A 21712-nucleotide genomic window follows, 5' to 3' on the forward strand; every position below is an offset into this window, starting at 1 on the left:
AGCTCTGAAGTGCAAATGGTATATATATGTCTTCTCTTTTTTGCCACAGTAAATAGTGGTTCCTGCTTCTTTCTGGGAGTTCCAGAAACCCCAATTAACTAAGCGTGTTCATTGCCCAGGCCATGAATTTGTATATCAGAGGTATAGAGCACCAGACATACCATGGCATGTTCACCCTGTATGTTGTGCTCTGGTCAGAAGCCATGCTTTTTCCCTTAACCGGAAGTTACTTGCCAGGTCTGTTGGCTCTTTTTTGGTTGCATTTAGATTCCAGTGCTTACTCAGGTGTCAAAAAACCACAGCATGAACTTCCTTCACCTCTTTTTGCATAAGCAGCGGGCTAACCTCAGGTTCCTCAAGTTCTTCTGTCCTTGGGGCTTACTTTGATATTTCTCTGTTTCCTTACAAAGAAAACTTGCTTATGGGCAACTCCTAATTTTCAGTTTCTCCTTAACTATTCTGATCTCTTAGGTGGTAGCAACTTTTCAATCCTTTAAAAAGATTGTTATGGAATTTTAAAGTAAGTGTTAGCAAGGAGCAGAAAATTGCTATCCATGCTAGAAAAAAAAAAAGACCTAAAAATTAATGCTTTGCTGATTGCTAGAAAAGTCTGCTGAAAAGTTAGCTAGCAACATGCTTTTCAGGCTCCCAGACATGCTCCTCCACTAAGGGAGAACTTGTTTGAATGACAGGTTGTTCAAGGCTTATGGGGCTGTCAGTGATGGATGTCTCTCAGGAGTCCAAGTTTCTTTTTATTACTGCTCCTATAAAAGCCCTTTCCCTCCTTCAAGGGTCAGATGATAACTTATTCAGCCAGACTACAAGTTGTCATATGCAAACAGCTGAGTTTTGTCTGCCTGAGATCCAAACAGGGACAGAAAATGGAGCACAGCTCAGCTGCTTCTACATATCAGCAGTGGGTGCATGGACAAGAAGCACTTTCGTGTTGTCACCTGTACAGATGTCTGGTAAACCAGGAATTTGCCCATCAGCACCATTTGGTTGGGTGTGAAACCAGAGAAAAGGTTCAGTGCTCTGAACCTGTCCAAACTGTGCCAATTTACAAAAGTTCTAGTGCAGCATTAGTGATAAATCAGCTTTGAAGTCACTTGCACAAAACTAGTCAAAATGCCTATGGCCTGAACATTTTTTACGTCTGGAATAGTCCGTAAAACTGTTCCTCCCATGAAGGGAACACTGTCCCTGTTATGAGTATGGCACTGACTGACAGATGTCTGCCTTCTCTGCTGGCAGTCACCAGGGAGGACACCCCTTGACTCAGTTTCCCCATTAGTAAATAGAGAGTTGAAAGTTTCATCTCAGGCTCACTTTGTTCATGTTTCTTACTTAATTCTTCGTACTTTGTTTCTTGGACTGAAGGAATTACACAACCATAATATTAATTGCTGTTCCTACAGCCATCACTGGTGCTTTCAATTACTGCTTCATGTCTCAGATGGTCTGTACTTCATAGTTAAATGTCCTGTGGCAACAGGACATTTTACTTTCTTCCCTCTTCTAATCTGCTTTTGCCCATTCTTATTTCAAGTAGCTGTAGTGTTACACTTTCCAGATCTATGAAACATACTCCTCTTGCTCTGTCTCTTAGAGCAAAAAGAGTAAAAATCAAAACCCAAACTGAGTTTAATGCAGTTTTGTGAGCAAGTCAAGCTTTGTAAATGCAGAAAAAGTGATAATACAGTGTTGGGTGGGATTGATTGTACTTAATCAACATTGGCAAAGTGCTTACTCAACTTGAAATTGACCCTGAAATAATGGGAACAGCTGAAGTTAAATATATAAAAACCAAGAAGACAAAATGACTGCCTTGTACAGTATAATTTAGTCAGAATGATTTGTTAGAACCAACTTCTCAATACATGGCTTAACCTAACAAATGTACTAGTACTGATCAACATGTCCCTGTAGATCTTTACTCACATATAATGCCCTTTGAGAAAGCAAAAAATACTAAACCCGAGCAATGCAAAAGAAGCATGCTTCTAGCAAGCATACATTTCATGTCAATTTCTCCTGTCATGGCAGTATTTTACTTACTTCAGCTATGATCTAGGTTGCAAATTGTTCTAACACTTGAACATGTGAGTCACTTCATTGTCATGAGTAAGTCTGTTGAAGCTGACTGAGTTGCTCCTGTGAGTAAAGATTCACAAATAAGTGGACAGGTCGCTGCAGTATAAGCCCCCAGTGCATCACTTAATTTGTTTAAGACTTTCCTCTCTCCACACTGTGTGGGGAAGGTAGTTTTCAAAGCTGGGTGAATTGCCCAAAACACGGGGAAGTAAACTTCATTGTACTTTATTGTCTCTGTTGTTTCAGGTCCATTGAGGACTATAATGAAAGATCTGCATTCAGATGATAATGAAGATGAATCAGATGAAGCAGATGAGAAGGACAATGATTCTGAGTTGGAGCAACCTGTAAATACACGAGGAGGAAGCAGGAGTCGCAGGTGAGTGTCTTGTGATTGCAAGTAGCCTGCTGACCAAGACGTGTAGTGCTTGTTAGTAACAAGGTGAGGTCTGATGTTCTCAGAGTGCTGCATAGCAAATGGGCAGAAAATTCACTCTTTCTAGAGGAAAAGAGCCCCTTTTAAAAACTAACAGAACTAGCCATTCCTGATACAAACTCTTCCTGTACTAATCAATACGGTTACGATGATCCTCATTTGTTTGACTTCACTTGATTTCATGCCTTTGTGACTTGAGAGGAGTTATAATTGCTCTCTGGCCCGAATTAGAGGAAATTGTCCTTCAGCTGTTGAATGAGCTATTTTATACATAGTCACAAGACCGCTCTGCTTACCTGTTTTAGATTAAGCTGTTAAATTGAATCTAAATCAATGAAATTTGAATTTCAAGTAAATTTTGTGCTGCATGCAGTAAATAATGAGTAAAAGTGCATCAGAAGGTAAAGCAAGCATCTGTCACAGGAATTTTTTTAATTTTTGATTTTTAAAAAAAGCTTCTGCATCCTTGCTGCAACCTTCAGAGGGCATTCCAAAATTCATCTGCTGTTCAGGCAGCTTGAAGCTCCATCTAAATGGTGTTCAAAGTTATGGAAAACCTGAAACTGTCTCTCTCAAACACATTTCATATTAGATTCTTTATGTAATTCAGAGGGTTTTACGTTAGTGCACAGCACCTGAGTGCCAGTGCCAGCTACTGCTTGAATGGGAAGGTAATAGGAGAACTTTAATGAATGTCAGCCTCTTCCCTGATGTACTTTAGCAGCTGGAATCAAGGAGAAAAAGACCAAGATGACTAGCAGTTTGAGAACTTGTTGGTGTCAGTGATTGTGTAAAGGATTGTTCCAAGCTCAACTTGTCTCCAAGTGTGGAGATTTTGTTTCAGTTTTTTAATAGAACTGTAAGGCTGTTATTTCTCTGTGTCTTTTTATCCCAAAAAACTAATGGGGTTTTTCCCAACAAAAAATATTCCCTGTTGTTTGTAAGTAAATGAAGGGTGAAACTAGTTAGGAACTGGGCTTTTTCATGTGACCTCTCCTGAGGTGCTAAGTTTTTGAATTTTAATCAGGAGAAAGTGTGTTACAATAAACAAGGAACTTTTCAGTAAAACACTTGTTCAGGTGGGAAGTACAGCTGTTTGGAAAGCTTTTAGAAGAGCAGAAAAGTATCCCTAAGGACCACTTTCTTTCTTTGACATAGATGTGAACCGAGATAGGGAGCAGCAGTTCAGTTTTGTAGGTGTTTACCATTTCTGTAACATTAGCTGCTGTTAGCTGGACGCTTCATCCCAGCCAAGTGCAGGCAGGCAGCCTCCTTCTTTGTGCTATGAAGAGTTTTTTCTGGAGTGCAGCCCTGCTCAGATGCCTCTCTTCCATGTGACCTTGATTAACAGTAGCTTGCTTAGCAAGGGATTGGTCATTGTAAGTCTCCACCTCAAAGTCCGAGGCTGGCTCACCAGCTTTGACAGCCCTTTGTCTGTAGGTGTAATGCTGTGGCTCTTTTTTTCTGCAGGGTTAGTCTGAGTGATGGCAGCGATAGTGACAGCAGCTCAGCTTCCTCACCGCTGCATCATGAGCCAGCACCACCTGTACTGAAAACCAGCAACAGCCAGGTAAAAAAAAATGCAGTTTGGCTTTGTATTAGCAGTAGATACAGTTAGCATCAAACTCAAGAGTTTATTGATTCATCTCTTCCCCTCCCCCCACCAATGTTTATCTAGAAAGTTACAGTATTTTTTTACTGCAGTAGAAGACACAATAGTTTTTACTTTGCATCAGAGTACTTGTCCCACATTTGTAAGAGCTAACATGGCTGTTATTTCTGAGGTAGCAACATAGAGGAGTTTGGCTTTTCAAAGAAAAGAAAGTAAATTACTTGGAGTTGCCAAATACTCCAGGGATAAATGAGAGTTAGCTTTTGGGAGGTACCTCACCCCCAGTTAGTAAGAGTCTCTAAATATAAAATTAAGTATAAGAACTTACATTCTTTACAAAATAAAATACCCCATTTGTCAGTTATTTTATGGAGTCATGATTCATTCCCAGTGTCAATTGTCATACACAAAGCTGTCAGGACACTTACTGGCAATAAATGGCTACTTACACTTATGATATAGTTAGAATAGTGTCTACGTGTACTAACACAAGTGCATGGTTTAGAGGGTGAGTTTCATGGGTGGGTGTTTTCTATCTCTCTTCTCTATAATTGCTTCAATTATCTGGCAGATATTATATACTTGCTCTTGTTTTTCTATTAACATTTCCAATGCAAGCTATAGTACAAACCTCAAATATTATTATACATGTTAGCTAAGTTCAAGTACACTGGGGGAAAAAAGCCTCACTAACTTTGGAAGTTACTTTGTGCACAGAGAGAAGGTGATTCCATGTCCAGAAAATACTCTTATTTTCTGCTGCTGTAGGCTCTTCTAAGTTGTCCATACAAAAGTTACAAGTTTTTAAGATATAGTCTTGAGGTATAAAAGCTGGCTAATAAGGATAAAGAATATTGCATTTACTAGACACATAAGCACAAGAAAAATAAAAAATCTGTCTATGGCTTGTTTAATGAGGATTCTAAAGAGCCCAAGTAATTCTTAAGTAATCATAAGTCTCAATATCAGCAGCCCACTCAGATACACCTTTTGTGTTCCTTTGCCTGTTGGTGATGTAGTAGAAGGTCTGCCTCCACATTTAGACACTCCAAACAATAGCTGTGTGCCAGCTAAAATTGAATGTCACAAACCTTCTTCTTTTTCTTTAATTGAGCTAAATTTTGTAATCGAGCTGCAAATTGGAGATTTCGGGAAGCATTGAGAGAATTCAAATTGTGTGAACTACAGCCACATTTGAAATCTCTTCTTGGTAGCGTAGTGCTGCTTTGCAGGATGATATCTTTTACTGATTGAAATCAGGTTTGTGTTGACTAAGTTCCTTTATAGAACTGAAGAGCTAAGACAGAGTTAGTATTTGTATAAGCTTCCTCAGATGTGATTAGTGCTGTATCTCATCTAAACAAGAGTGCTTAAGATCTTAAATTTTAACTACACATCAAGAGCACTGTAAGGAAGCAGCTTTTTCAAATAATACTGTGTTCTTGGTAAGGTTCTATTTGAAATCAAGAATTTTCTTCCTGTGAAAACAATAAAAGCATCTAAGAGGTTCTGAATCCATGACTAAAGGTCTGTTTTTTTGTAGGGTTGGGTGGGGGTTTTTTTCAACACAAAACTTTCCTTCTCCTGGCCTACACAGCAGTAACCCCAGAAGGTGTTGAACAAAAGGACTAGAATAATTCCTCAAAAATGTATGTTTTGATTCTGAACATGCACCACTCTTGGCTAAGTAAATCAAGTAAGGTTAACTCATATCTGCAGTCATTCTCTCTAGATAGGGAAATAGCTGTCTGCCAGGTGTATTCTTAAGATGCTGGTCAGCCTGGGGAGCATATATGCAGTTTAGTCATTTAAACCAAGGGAAGTAGAAATGAGAGAGGACTTGGGGAAAAATGTCAGCAAGGCTTCTAGAAGACTTGTTCTTACAGGCTTTATTTCCTTGTTTTAATTGCTGAGTTTTATCCTGTGTTGTGGCTGTTCAGTATGGTTTTGGAGTTAATCATGCTAGTGATGTTAGTCTCACTTACAGTGAAGGGTGAAACGTAATCTCCCATTATCTATGATTACTTAGTTTTCTTTGATGTTTTTCAGAAGAACTGGTTATATTCTAGGTTGGGAATGATATGGTGTTTTTCTTTTAACTTCAAAAAAGTGTTCTCTGTGGAAAAAACTGAAAGAACAATCAACAGTTCTTTTTCCCCCAAATATTTCTGCCTTCAGTCCTAAAAGTTTCAAATCAAGCATGGTGTCCTGTTGCTTGCTAATGTGCTCTTCTTGGATCTGTTTCAGTATCAGATGAAGCCATCTTGGTTTGTATGTGTGATAGTAAATAGATGTGAGTGGCCTTGAAGGAAGGGTACCATATAAGTGCAAAAGAAATTACTTTCAATCGCTTTGTTTTTCAGTTACAACTCATGCAGTCATTTCAAGGACTGTTTCAAAACCTCTGTTGTCAAAGAAAAGAGATAGCATTGGGGGGAAAAAAAGAACAGGAAAAGTACAGTGATAATGTGACATTTCAAAGGCACTGGAGAGACACTCAGCATCATCTTGTATCTGCCGAATCACTTCCTGTCCAACCAGCACGCGAAAGATAGGGGAAAAAAAGTGGTGGGAAGGCTTTAAATGACATGAAATTTCTTCTTTAAGGATTAATTATATCACTATCACCTCATTCCTGTACCTCAGCATTTTCTGCTGTAAGTTACTTTTTGTTCTAAAAAATATGAGTAGGTTACACAGATTAAAGAATGAAAAGCTCAGTTTTGAGTTTGTGTTATTAACAGCAGAATTTTCCATATATAATTGTATCCAGTGACACATTTAATTTTTACAGTATTTTCTTTCTTTTCCAGATATTAGAAGTGAAAAGTCCAATAAAGCAAAACAAAGCAGATAAACAAATGAAGAATGGGGATTGTGATAAGGTAAATAATGATGAGGTAGCAATAAAATACTCCAGAATACGATACTAATGTGCTTACCAAATGCCAATCTTTGTTACAGAATGAAAATCTTAGTACATCTTTGATTTGGATTCATTTAGGTGCAGATCTTTCTCTGTTTTCTTTCTGTGGTTCTTTTAACTTCTCTCCTATTTTGAATTTTTTTTCCGTCTTTTCAATCAGGTGATTTGGCAAATTTCACCAGCTGGGAATCTGCCATCTGTTTATTTTATCTGCTCTCCACCACGAGTTTGTATTGTGCTTCACAGAGGAATGAGATGTAGATGAGAATTCACAGATGCATTCCTAGCCAGGAAATCAATCAGTTAGGGAAACAAAAACCACATTTATTTTCCAGAATCCTTTCTGAAGGCTGTGCTTCGGGAAGTGGCAGTGTGGTTTAGCGTGTTAACTAAAATGACATGAAGCAACTGTTACCATTTAACACTGGGATAGCTTCATTTGTCTACTGGTTGTGGGCAAGAGCTCTCAATCCTTCCGTGAGTGAACATAGCACAATTGCCCACTATGGGCAAATTTCTCTGTAGGCTCTTGCTGGTATTAGTGTAGATTTTGTGATAACATGAGGCAAGAGATGCAAGTTGCAGTATCTAGATTTTTATCTGCGTACTCTGATCTTTTGGTTTGCTTTTTGGTTGCTTAGGCTGAGTGCCATATCTCTCTCTGCTTACAAGCCAAAAAAAAAAGGGTTTTGATGGCTCAGGCTGAAGGAGAAAGTTGATAACAGGGCGGAGAGGTGGGACATGTTTGTCGTCCCAGGGAAGAAGCACTGGAATTTACCTTTGGATTAATTTTGCTTAGTCTTTCTCTCTTTATATCTCTCTGTTGACACAAAAGAAATAACTACATACCTCTAGAGAAAAAGTTTGATTCGATTGTGAGACTTTGGGTTTGGTTCTTATGTGGAAAGGTGGGATATGTTTTCTAAAGATGGTGTTTTGGCATCCCCAGTCTTTTGATGCTTTTTGGCACAGTTGAGATACAGAGATTATCTTCGACAGCAAATGACCACCTAAGAAGATTTTTGTCAGCGTCAAGTATCTTAAAAAGCCACAAAAATTTATATTTGGGTTGTATTGAGCTAGGGAATGCCGACTATTAATAAAAAAATACACCTCAAAGAAGAGTTTGGTCTTACCTCGAGTCCTGTGTGCAGTTTTGGGTGACATACTCTTAAGAAGGATTTAAAACTATTAGAGAGCATCCAAAGAAGGGCTGCAAAGATGGGGGAAGGATCTAGAGAGGAGGTTTACAAAGAACAGCTGAGCTCACTTGGTCTGTTCAGCCTGGAGAAGAGAGACTGTGCGGGGAGACCTCATTGACTGAGAGGAGGAGGAGGGGTGGGCACTGGTCTCTTCTCCATGGTGACCAGTGACAGGACCCGAGGAAATGGCATGAAGCTGAGTCAGGGGAGGTTGGATATTATAAGAAGGTTTTTCACATAGAGAGTGGTCAAGCCCTGGAATGGGCTACCCAGGGAAGTGGTCACAGCACCAGCCTGATAGAGTTCAAGAAACTCAGACAATGGACAATGGTCTCGGACACGTGCTGTCACCCTTGGTGCCCTGTGCAGAGTCAGGAGTTGGACTCAATGATCCCTCTGTGTCTCTTCCAACTCAGGATATTATATGATTCCAAGATTTAAAATAAGATTTCTATTTGTACTGGTTTTGAAGTCATCTGAAGTTTATGAATTACATTGCTATGACTTAATTAACAAGTTGTTTGGGGGGGGGGGATTTGTTTCTAGGCATATCTTGATGAACTAGTAGAGCTCCACAGAAGATTAATGACATTGAGAGAGAGACATGTACTGCAGCAGGTGAGGAGCACTCTTATGTGCTTATTGAAATTGTGAAGTCACATCTCTTTTTTTGCCTTTATTTAAAACTCTGTAATCAGGTTTAATAAGCCTGTATAGTCCACAGAAGTCAATTACTTCTTACACTGCAGCTTGGGGAATTTTTTGCACTTACTTTAAACTGTGTTGTCTCTCTAAATGACAGATTTTAAAAAAAAATTAAAATTTAAATTTAAGTTTGTTGTTACGTTTCTTAACATACTATATCAATAATTATGAAAACAGGATGAGACAATGGATATAGCTGTGCACTGTCACTTGATAAAAAATCTTGTTGCCTCTTTCCTGAAAATGACCAGCCTTGTCTCAGAATCAATCAAAGTGGTTTTTTTTCTATGGCAAGCAGAAAACATGGAATTCAAAGCAAAGTCCACTTTGAAGAAAAATATAATATATTCGTTGAGTCTTCTGAAGTCGTAGAACGAGCAAAATATGGACGTGTACAACCAAAAAGGCTTCAAATTTATTGAAATGTTAAGCAACAGTAAGAGCAAAGAAAGTATTCTTGGTTTTCAGTGGGATTGGGATGCAAATTGTGAAGATTAAACAATAAGCACTGTCAGCAAAGCGGGTGCAATTGTAGCACAGATGGTTTTATCATGTTTAGCACAATTATGTCCCAGTTTCAGAGATGTTGTAAAGAGGAAAATTTTTACCACTTCTAAATGATTGCAATCACTTGTCAAATTTCTCGACTAAGTGTATTAACAATATTTTGCAAGCTCCAGCATTAACCACTTTGTTAGTTCAGGCTCAATATTGTGAGTAAAGATGTGGAAACTATTGAGAGGTCACTGAAAAGAAAAATCTTGGCTAAGGATATTCTTAATTAAAGATGAATTCTGATAGCTTTGTCAGATTTCATCTTATAACACACAATGATGCATATTGGTTACCCTTCATATTTAATGTATTTTTGCCTTCCAAGTTTCCTTTTACTACAAAGGCTTTAGTTCAAAGCATGCTTTCGGAGTGGTGGCAAAGCCAAATTTTTATCTACATTGGGAAATTATTTTGCAGGAAGCTAAAAGACAGGAATTGCAACGCCTTGTCCACTTCACATTACTCATTAATTCTCAAAGAGTTCACATGAAAATTGAATCCGGAAAAGCCTCTGTGTTGTAAATTCACACCCTATCTTTGCTTCCTGAGCACTTACTTCCCCAGTTATCCAAGGCATAGCTTCCAAATGGTATCGCTTCTGATACACATCTGTGGCCAGTACTGCTGTTATCAGCTGTCAGTGCTGAACTGAGCCACTGACCCAGCCTGGGCAGTCAGGCCATGAAACCAGCTTTCACTGGGGCTGTATAGACAGCCTCCAGACCAGACCGTAGGGCTTAGGTGGCTTCATGTGGAATTTTGAAAAAGAAAATCAACTTCAAAACATTTTATGCAAAGCAGATATAGCAACAAGCAAGAAACCTTCTTTTTTTCCCATTATGGTGGTCTAGAGCTTTTGAAATCCTGACAGGATAAGCCTGGAGTAGCCAGATCTGACTCCACAACTGAGCCTGCTCTGAGCAGGGGCTGGGACTAGCAAAATCCTTTCCAATTGGAATTATTCAGCCATCCTAAGAAATATTTTCGAAGTAAGTAAAGTGCTTCGAGTTGAACCCCTCATTCTCTTTCTCACTAGCAGCATTTATTTGGTGATGAAGAAGTATTTGTCTTTGTTAGAAAAATAATGGGTTTGTCTTCTAAATTGTCTTCATTCTAATATTGGAGCACTGTTATAGTAAGCTTTGTGGGATGTTACTAATACAAGGAAAAATCATATTAAAAGAAACATAACTGAGCTGGAAAGTTAGAGTATCCTATTCTGAGTAAATGAAAAAGAAGAGTATATTCTTATGCATTTTAAGCTAGATGGTTTTTTTTCCTCTGGAGACTACTTATTAAACCAGAGAAAGCATTCATTCACGAACTTTGCCTCACAACTTGCATTCACAGTGAGGTATTTTAATGCTGTAATCCATGATTACTTATACATTATTACTTGTATTATGAAGGTTTGGTTGATGTAGAACTGGTGTTGCCTTCCTGGGGGAAATTGTTCGTGCAGATTGTTTCCCGTGGTTCAGAGAATTTGCAGGCTGTTGGTACAGCCCCAGTGAAAGCTGGATTTATGGCCAGACTCTGCAGGCTGGGACATTGCTTCAGTTCTGCTGGTAACAGCATAATACGGGCTACAGAGGTCTACCAGGAGTCAGTGGAAGAGCTAAGTTACTTACCAGTAGTCTGTTAGCATGTCTTCACTAGTGAATGGTCTACGCTGCTATAAAACGAAACACAGCTTAGTTCTAAAACCTTTAATCCCTTAATATTCTGCAATTCATTAATTCATATGATTTTAACCATTTATAGAAATACCTTCCCAATACTGAATGGATAACTTGCAGAGAATCAGTGCTTCTCTATGTTAAAAATAATCTGCTGCTCCATCTTAATGTCCTTATTGCTTTGCAGCTATGTAGTTAATGTAAAATACTTCCAGTATGCACAGAAATTGAAAAGATACAGAGCTGAGAAAGTTTCTAGGAATTACTATGAAACTTCTAGACTAAGAAATACAAGGATATAGAGATTGTTGGAAGTACAGAGGTGAGAACAGCAAGGTGCAAAACTGCATAACAGGATTATGGTTACTGCATGAGAAGAGGGATCAAATGCAAAAATATGCAACAGAAAATTGTAGACAGCTGCAAGCATTTTAGAGGTAGTGTTGGTGTGAAGTGGGATGGTGATGGAGTCGTGTGTTCCTGGATGGCAGTTGTCATCTTGTTAGTTTATGTTAGGGCAGGTAAGTCTCTTGCACACAGACTTTGAAAGAATTTTCAGAGAAGGGACTTGCAAAAGAATGGTGAAGGCGTTGATATGATGTAAAAGCACCAGCTTCTCAAACTTACACTGAGGGACATGAAAAGGATTTTTTTTTTTTTTTTCCCAATCCCAGTTGTTACCAAGTCCATAGGCATGACAGGAAACAGGAATGCAGCCAAATTGGAAATGAGAAAAATGTATCTGTTTGTGAATGTAGCTCTTTACCAAGAGAGGCATTTCTCTTTGAGACACTTTGTTAAAGGAAGCTGAGAAAGGGAGAAGACAGGAGAGATGTGATACTGCACTGCAAGTGCCTAGATACATAGTGAAGTAATTTTGATGTTAAACGCTACTTACAGACATACAAGAATTTCCTGAGAGGGAGAAGAACATTTGACCAAGAAATTAGTCCTTTGAGAATCACCTGAGCAGTTCTTATATGAATATTGGACCTTGTCAAGACAGAAACTGGTCTGAAATTACATTTACAAATGAATTTCTCTACCACATCTTCCAGTGTAAAGAAAAAGGTTGGAATTTACAGTGCTGAGGCTTTTTTTTTTTTTTTTTAACTGAGTCTGCAATCAGATGTTAATGCTGCATGTCCAATATATTCAAATTTGGCTAGCTAAAGCAGTGTTTCTAACTCTGCATTTTCAGTGCAGAAAATGTTAGCATGACCCCACAAAAGGCAGCAACATTTCTGGTAAGACTTTGTATCTTATTTTGAGGCATCAGAAGTCATATCTTCAGCGGGTAAAAAATCTGAAAGCCAGTGCACTAGGCAGCACAGGCATAAGGAAAAAATGAGTATGCAGCATGGCGGAAAATTACATTGCTCATGTCCACAAGGTGCTTAACTTTGGTTTGCAACTATCTTCTTAGAATTTTCTGCCAGGGGCAGCTTGGAGGTCTGGAAACTATCACATGGCCTAAAACCCTCCATAAATTGAAAAATGACTGTCATTAGTTGCACTTTGGCTTCCTTATACAAACACACTCATTTGCTTGTTTAAAGGCTGATAAATAGTTATACTATGATGGATAATGATGAAACTGAGCTGGAGAGACATTATGTAAACAGAGACGTAATTTACAGCAGAAAAGCAAAGCTTATACAGCAGGAACAAATGGGGTATTTTTGTTCTTAGCAGGCTGAGCTCTCAGAATAAAACATTTTAATGCTGTATTTATAATGTTAGAACTGTCAGACATCCTAGCAACTAATCTTAACCTTTTATTCTGTTTGAAGAATTTCTGAATAGCACAAGGATGCATATGCTAATACGAGTAGTAAGTCATGAACTCCTCATTGACTGGCACACAGGCAGGTGTTTTTCATTGAGCTGTCTGGGTTTATCTTGATACATTTTTGTACATCCATTAAAGCCTTTGGGGTTCATTTCAGTCATTTGCCAGGTGCCCAGACATAGCGACTGTCTCTCTCTTGGGGGCTGGATGAGGGATATGTTTAAAATGTTTATGTTTCCCTTGACCTAGAGCTTAAAAGCCCAAAGTGGAACTTGATCAATAGAAGTCCTTATCCATTTCTTAAAATATGCAGTGCTGTTTAAAAATACATGTGTTAACGCTTTTGTATAATCTTTGTTTCTAAAATCAAGTATATTGCAGTGGGGGTTACTCGGGGGTGGTAGTCTTCCACAGTAACACAAGCAAGCATTAGACAGAGCTGTTCAACATAGCTACATTTTCTTGGCCTCTGCTTCTGTAAACTTCTTGTGCAGCCATTTATTTGTCTCACTGTGGATATTCAAAGAGCATTCCGAAGATTAGATTCCGAACTTTTACAAAAGGAGGCTGGATTGACTGCTTACCTTTGCTTCTTTCTTAGATGAGGCTCAAGAGAGTGCCAAAAATGAGAATAACAATACATATCAAAGTTTGCTTCTGGTATCAATCAGTTTTTCCCACTGGATTTCTTTTTCTCATGTCAATTGCAGAACAGTAGGGGATGGAAAAGTGTTACAAGAATCTGTGAATCAACAAGTGAACAAATTAAGTTAGTCATTTTAGATTAAAAATTCCCATACGGAAAAGAAATTGAAACCAAGAGGTACAGATTTAAATGACGTGTTAATAAAAGCAGGATTTTTTTCCAGTACTTTAAGAATTTTGGACAGCTGCAAACCAAATTAAATGGATTTTATTTTTATTTTTTCCCACCTTTGAAAATAAAAGGTGATTGAAAAGGGAGATTTTCATTGTAACAAGCATTTTCCTTTTATTATTTCATCTTGTTTCCAGTCTGTTTAATCTGTCCTGGGCTGTGTCATTCCATGCCTGACAATACACATTTCATATTTCATTTATCATCAACATAGTCTTTACTTCTGTGGTCTGAGAATAAAAAATATCTGTTTATATAATGACATGGAGAGCAGAAAACTACAAAATGTTTAGTTTAAATTCATTGTTCTTTGTGAAGCTGGTTATTCCTACCATATTTGTCTTTTTAAGGTACATTCTATAACCCATGTGTGCATACATCTGTATTTGCTCCAGCTGTGGAAAAGGAATTGCAGTCAGAGTAATAAAGCTCAAAACAATCAAAGAATATCTTGCAGTAGTGTTTCAGTGGAGGTGCCTGTGGAAGCCCCAAAACTAAATGGATTTCAAATTGGACGTTGCAGACAGGACTTGGAGTGCAGCCTGAGTGCTGCACAAGGGGTGGCTGGAAGGACTGAGAAGAGCAGTGTTGCTCTGTCGGTCCATGAGCTACCCAGAGGCTGCTTCAGGGTGGGGTACCTTTCTGTGTGCTCTTGGCATGTCTGTCTCAAAACAGCACGTAAGAGATTTATATCAACAGTGTGTTGGCGCTGTGTTAGCCCTCCATAACAAATAATGCTTTGGCTTTTCAAGATGCTCAGTGTTTTTTCCAAGGTAGGTGTGCATCCTGGAACTTAACATATCTGGAATTATTTTTACAGCAATTCCGTGTTGAGTATGAGCACTCTTTAAAATTATAGGCTACAGTTCAGAGACTAAAAATGTCACAACTGCATAAAGGCACAAGTTAGGTATCTGCTGTTGATTTCACAGAATTGGAGGATGTTTGAGGTTGGAAGGAATCTCTGAAGGTCACAGGGTCATGTGGAGCCAGTTGCCTGGGACTATGCCACGTGACTTTGGAATATCTCTGAGGATGAAGACCCCACAACCTAAGTGATGTTATGACCTTGCTAGGAGTCCTTCCATGGTTGATATAGCTAAAAAAAAAAGTAGATTTAACTCTGTCACTCAAAAAGTGACTGCTAGTGTGTGAACTAACAGTTCATGTAAGAGCTCTTGAATGTATTTTTTGTTTGATTATGGACTAGACTCTCTAAGGATTTATTTCTTTCTCTTGCTTGCAGAAAGGCTTATGCCAATTATTTCCTACTGTAACCTGCTTAGCAGCTATGCACATAATAAATATTTCAGAGATCTACCTGGGATTTTTAAAATTACTTGTTTGAGCTTAAGGGTATAATGTTGCCCCCCCACCCCCCTTGTTTTTTTAAACTGAATTAGAAAATAAGCAGATTTTCTTTGAACATTTGAAAAATACGTTGTCAATGCTAATGTTTGCTGGAACAGCAGATAGGTATCCTGACATTATGGTTGATGATGATCTAAAAAGAAAACCCAAGGTACTGTAGTCTGGACCTGACATAATGCATGTCAGAAAGGAAGCAAATGATAAGGATAATGGTTAAACTTGCAAATATTGGGGCAGTTTGACTCATTTTAGGCCTTTCGCATGGTACTTATTAATAATTTCACTGGGCATGTAAAACTACTGGAATTTCCAACTGCATCTTTTCTTTTCTTTCAGATAGTAAATCTTATAGAAGAAACTGGACACTTTCATATCACAAATACAACCTTTGACTTTGATCTTTGTTCACTGGACAAAACCACAGTCCGTAAACTACAGAGTTATCTGGAAACATCTGGAACCTCCTGAGGATTCAGCTTATGGCTGCATCAAAAACTGTTCTTTAAATGACATTTGCAGAATGATGCGACCAAAATGGAGGGGGAAAAAAACAAAAACCTCTTCAGCTTTTATTTTTCCTTAAAGCCAGTCTCTTGATAAGGGAGAGAAAAAGTGACGAGACTCAGAGGACCACTCTTCTCAAGAAGAAAATGCTCTGGAAGAGTTTGCCTGGATAGCCTTGAAAAACAAACACAGGAAAACAAACAAAAAATACTTGTTCCTAATGAATGTGTATGATATCATGTATCTCTCTCTGTGGTGTTCAAGTCCACAAGATGAATGCATGTTCAACACACTGCCTTACTACATAACTGATCTATTTATTATTGCATACATGTATCCTAAAGTCAGTGAGTCACTGAGTGACACTACCAGATATTGCAAGTAGTGGGGTCCCTTGTGTGCTCTTTTGATGCAGTACTTTCACAAGCCTAGTAACATTATTCATATTAAAATGCCACTTCTTGCTGTCTTTCTTTAGTCAATTAAAACACTACAGTCTTGATTCCACCTCTGCAGTTCCAGGAAACAAGATAAAAACTTGGTGACCAAGCAGTGGTCCTATATTTCGTTTCCTGTCTACCACAGTGGGTTGGACCACAGCAAGCTGGACTACAGGTCCTTGATTTTATCTGCCTACTGATATTGACCATGGTTAAAAAGTGCACCAAATAGGTTCATATGACTTGCTGTCTAGCCTCAGTGAATAAACCAGTAAGACTTTTAACAAAAAATGTTATGTATACTGTCCTGAATATGGCAACTCTTGCAGTCTACATTCTTGTGTCCATTTAAATGTTGCAAAATAAAATATATATTAGAGTGAAGGTGTTCTGCAGGAGCTCATCATAGAAGAAAAAGTACTGGTCCTGTCTTTAAAGAAAATGTTGTAGAAAATTCTAAATTTGGAGCTATTTATTACTTTGAGTTTCAACACTCTTCTGCTGCCAGTGTGTGATTCACTTCTACCATAAAACTTTTTGCATAACATTTTTGTTTGTTCATATAGTATATGATCTGCTTAGTTTGTTTTGGGGATTTTTTTCTTATTTCATTTGTTTTTTTACAACTGCTAAATTAAAACCTTTTATTTGAAATGAAAAAAATGTGTTTTATACAGTTAAATGTTGGAATAAATACATGTATGATATCATCTAGATGTGTGTGTTTATATATATATGTGTACCACACCTGTGTGTGTATATATATATATATACACACACACACATGCATATATGCTTTTTAAACTTTCCAGATTTTGGTATCTGTTCAATAACCTGATTATGTTTCCAGAAGAATTTCTTGTCTATAAAAATGAGTATTCTTTCACACCATCCATCGTTTCTTAAAATCAGGATCCTCATTTATGCATCAAATGAGAGTATGTGTACTCAGTTTCACATCAATGCTTCATGCTCTCACATTGCTGATGGTTTCTTGATGAAATCATCATCCTTATATTAAAAATCCAAATTCCTAAATGAAAAGAGAAAATAATAATTTTTAAAATACTTCTGGATGCAAAGGTTTATTCAGGTTTACCAGACTAAAAGATGTATCTTGTTACTAGACAGGCCAGTATGTCATGTGTATGCTTATATGCCACATGTAGTCTCTATGTGTAGAGCTGAACAGTAGTATCTTTATGACTTACTGTTTCATGTGCACAGTTTGTGCAGCACTGAAAAACTATTGGGGTTATTTCTTATTCAGATGGTGAATCTCAATACTGTTTCTTTAAGTCCAAAGAAAATTTTACACTTTACTCTTTTTGAAAGGGCACGATACGTATTGGGTTTGGGGGCTTTTTTCTTATTTAAAATGTTGTTTGATCATACTCCACAGGAAGTCCTCCTTAGGCTTCCGAAGAATAAGTGTACTTTTTCAGTAATGTTATGACTCTTATTGATGATTGGCATGAAGCATACTTGAAGCGTTATGTTGTTCTTTTAAGTCCATGTCTTAATGTGCAATTGGGGAGGGGATGGAGGAGAGGGAGTGTAATGTTAACTTTACTATTGACAGAAGGCAGGTGACGATGGGGAAGGGAAAAGGGGTGCATGTAAAGGGGATAAACTTCAATTTTTATTGATTGTTTTATATAAAAATGTTTGGTAATCTAAAAGCAACCTTAAAAACCTTTGGTCTACAAATGTGTGTTCAACTTTCCTGTCTTTTAGTTATACCAGATGTATATGGAACTTTGTCCATTTACACTTTTCTAACTAAGTCTTGTGGTAAAGACTCATTGAGTTTCAGAAGGGGATACTTCTAGTACGACTATTGCACTGTTTTTTTAGAAATGGTGAAATGAATCATTTTACCCTTAAAATACCAGATAAGCTTTATTATACACTGAGAACAGGGGGAGAGGAAAAGAGAAACTAGGTGAATAAGCATAAAAGGGAGATGACAGCAAGTATCAAATCAGTGCTGAATTTCATGCAAGCTGTGGATCGTCCTTAAACTCTTAAATTTTCTAATTCAATGAGAGAGAGAAGAAAATAGACTGTTGTTGTCAATGTGTGTGTTGACTTTTTCACGACACTCTGATAGAAATAGAGTGACTAAGTTTTGATCTAAATTTTAAAGTTAGCTATTTTCATCTAATTTTGTATATGGAGACAAAGTAAATATGTTCACCTAATTTCAGACATTCATATTTCTCTTAAAGGAAAAACAAGAAGATACCCTTTAGAAGGGGTAGACCCATTAAGAAGTCTGTAACATCTATGAGCATTGATTTTTGGGATGGGTTAGAGTGTTTTGGCAACAAATGTTTTGGAGTTTACTTAACATAAAGCTGTTTAAAACAGTTATATGAGAGAATTTGGACCAGACAGGCAGAGATTAGAAGTAAATTCCAATATATAACGTAATCCTCAGTGTGAGTCACTGTTACTAGAGCAGTAGTTGTATCCAGTAACAAAGACAGTTTTCTCACTAGTAACTTTCCTCCTCAGAAAGTGGATGTCCAATTGGGTAGACAAGTTTTGGTTTTTTGGTTTTTTTTTTTACAAAATCTGATCAGCTGAGAGGCTTTACAAAAATTTCAGTATCATCTAAATTTGAAGGCCATCTTAGTCCATGCTAAAGAAAAAGAGCTAGAAATGAGGAAGGGGCCTCCTTTCCTCCTCTCGTACACTGAAGTGAAGAGAGTCTTCCAAGGTAAAACTAAACCCGTGCTCAGTCTTCAGCTTTGGACTGTAAGAAATGGTTGATCATTTCTCTCTCTCTTCATTGGTTTGGTATTTTTAGGAAAAGTCTGTGCTTTCAAATTCAGAAACAAAATGCACACAGTACAGTGCATTTGGAGAGCCCAGTGTATTTCTATTAAAGTTACTTTTAGTCTCTGGGAAGGAAATTACAAGTTCGTGGGTTTTGCCTGACCCATTGTTCTTCTTTCCCATTCTCACAGTGAAATAAAGTACTTTCACAATCTAGTTTGAGTCCTTGGTTCTTACTTGGTACAATCTTCCTTTCCTAGAAGCTATACCAGTGTTTTGGGGTGTCTTGAATGACCCATTGATTTCAAGACCTGTTACTTAATTTGCAAAATTGATGGGAAAGCTGTAGAACTGTCTGAAGTGAAAGCTGCCTCGTTCATTTGGGGCTTTTGTATGCATTATCTTACTCTGATGATAGGATGTTTGATTTGTTCATATACACCATATCCCTTATTTTACCACTTGCAGTTTAATGACAAACTATCTTTTAGTAAACTCTTATTTCAGTCTACAGAGTCTGTTTTGTGTTTGCTCATTGGTCCGTGGTTTGCAGAAACTAAGCATCACGATGAAAATTTTGTTGGGTTTTCAGCCACAGCAGGAGCTAGCAGGAACTACAAAAATAAGCAGTGAAATAAGACATGTTCCAAAGTTCAGCAAGTGTGAAGCATGTGTTTTAATGAGTCTTGATGGTTTTCTTAATTGTCAAGCAGTGCACAGCAGAATGTAGTGTACACCAGGAAGCTGTTCTGTACACTGTACGAAGTTTTACTGCTGCGCATAAAAGCCTTACTAACAGATAACAGCGACTAAAACACATATATCCTAAAACATGTATATCTGCAGTGTTTTAGCGCATGCTTGGGAGTTAATCAGTGCACTAATGCTGGTAAACCAATGACATTTACAAGGCTGGCTCTGTGTCTGGACAGATAAATTAACATCAAAGCATACTCACTGTAAGGGCCTTGCATTTGATTGAGCAGCAAGAAATGCCACTGTGACTAGACAGGAAAGAGAAGTATTACCACAGTGAGAACAAGGCCCTGGGGTGTGGGGTGGAGTGGGGGGAAAGAAAAAAAGGTGTAAAGAAGAGATGCAGTAATACAACTGCCTTGGTTTGCTACTGTAAAATATGCTGCAGTTGTTGGTGAGTAGAGCAGAGGGAGATTGAGATTGCAGCAACATAAAAACATTTAGGCTGTTTTATTGTTTGGGATGCTAATGTCTGTTTCACATTTGTTTCACTATTGCATCTGACTTACAGTCTTATGTTTTACCTCAGCCAGACTGATTGTACTGCAAAGTGATAATCTTGCATTTTTCATTTACTTTTAATTTTTCCAGTCTGGAAATTTGAGTGAAGTCAAATGTAGGCCTGTGAATGCAGCAGATGCATTTTTATTATCATTCAGTATAATTCTGACTGGAAGTAACCATTTCCTGAATCTTCCCATCAAATGGGTTATGCATTTTTCTATGTTCCTTCAGAGAACAGATGCTATAAAGCTGGGATTTCTGTTAGTAAGCTTCACCCTTCTCATCACAGCAAGGAATAAATTATTACCTTTCATCATTGCTCACAGAGAGACAGAATGCAAGGTCTGAGTCCTGGTTAGGAAAGAGTGGGTTTGTGAAGATGTCAGATACAGCTTTTTAGTAAGACCTAGAAATAAAGCCTATCTCTTTTGGGGAGGAAAAGGACAGGAAATATTTGCTAAAAATATTTCCACTGTGATAATTCTGGGGTTTTCCTACAGTTACATTCCTCTTTCAAATCGTTAAGCATCTAATAGCCAGCAACTACATACAAATCATTAAAGAATCAAAGGAATTGAAAATACAAGCAAGTTTGTATTAAAAGCTCTGGCTGTGTGAGGAATAAGGTCATAATGCTGATACTGCTTTCAGTGCAGGGCAGACATTCCTAGCACATGTGGTTTGTGTATCCTCATCTGAGTGGGTGGTCTAGAAAATGGTGCAAAATGCCGCAGGAGGGCTTAGTTTTTGAGTGGTGCAGAGGAAACATTCATGATATGCTTAGCCAGTACCACCCAGGCTATCCAAGATGAAGCAGTTTTCTTTCAACTTTTATGAGCAGCTACGTTTTCACTTTGCCTATTCAGCTAAACATTTAATTATTTTTTTTGCAACTCTGTTAGTCCCCGACTGTAAGTTCCACGCTTGCTAGGCACCTGGTTAGGGTTGGGGTGGGGTTGTTCTGATGTGGCTGTTTCTTTGGGAAGGGCATAAAACAAAAGTGAAACGTGGTAGTGACTCGCTTTACTATTTGGTTTTTGTCCTACTTCTGTCCAACAAGTATGAGCCTCTGAAATGTTTTCTCTTAAAAATTGTCTTGCGCATAAGAAGTTAAAACTGTTTTCATCAGTGTCAGGTTTTGTTAGCACAGTGTATAGTAATTAACTGGATGAATTAAGAATAAGCTTCTGTTAAAGTGGACATGTCTAAGATCGAGATGTGACTTGATGGTCTCTTGGACCACTGCAAGCAGGGCAGCCTAGAAATGTTATTTTTATTGTTATTGTAGAAATGCATGAATCTCAGCCTGTGTATGAAGTGAAGTAAGTGATTAAGGTACTCAATTAGTTTTGGCTATCTCTTGCTTAAGCTCCCTTGGACATCTGCTCACCACCTATGTAAAAACTTAAGTGTCGGCTTTTTCTGTGCTAAACACCCCTTTCTCTTTGCATTGTCACAGGTATGAGGATAGGTTG

General features: G+C 37.9%; 1 protein-coding gene across 1 annotated transcript in view; it reads left to right on the forward strand.

Moving 5' to 3' along the window:
• The window catches only part of MLLT3 (MLLT3 super elongation complex subunit), a 58907-nt gene extending 39714 nt beyond the window's left edge, over nt 1-19193 (forward strand). The window contains exons 5-9 of the mRNA XM_042012949.1: nt 2341-2473; nt 4001-4100; nt 6956-7027; nt 8817-8888; nt 15586-19193. Of these exons, the coding sequence (XP_041868883.1) occupies nt 2341-2473; nt 4001-4100; nt 6956-7027; nt 8817-8888; nt 15586-15717 (509 nt within the window). The 3' untranslated portion in view covers nt 15718-19193. The remainder of the gene's footprint in view (nt 1-2340; nt 2474-4000; nt 4101-6955; nt 7028-8816; nt 8889-15585) is intronic.
• The last annotated feature ends 2519 nt before the right edge of the window (nt 19194-21712 follow it).

The sequence above is a fragment of the Corvus kubaryi genome, unplaced genomic scaffold, assembly GCF_017639235.1.
Source record: "Corvus kubaryi isolate FWS band 111438036 unplaced genomic scaffold, C.kubaryi_AGA036_p1.0 split1-37296, whole genome shotgun sequence".
In the NCBI taxonomy this organism is placed as follows: Eukaryota; Metazoa; Chordata; class Aves; order Passeriformes; family Corvidae; genus Corvus; species Corvus kubaryi.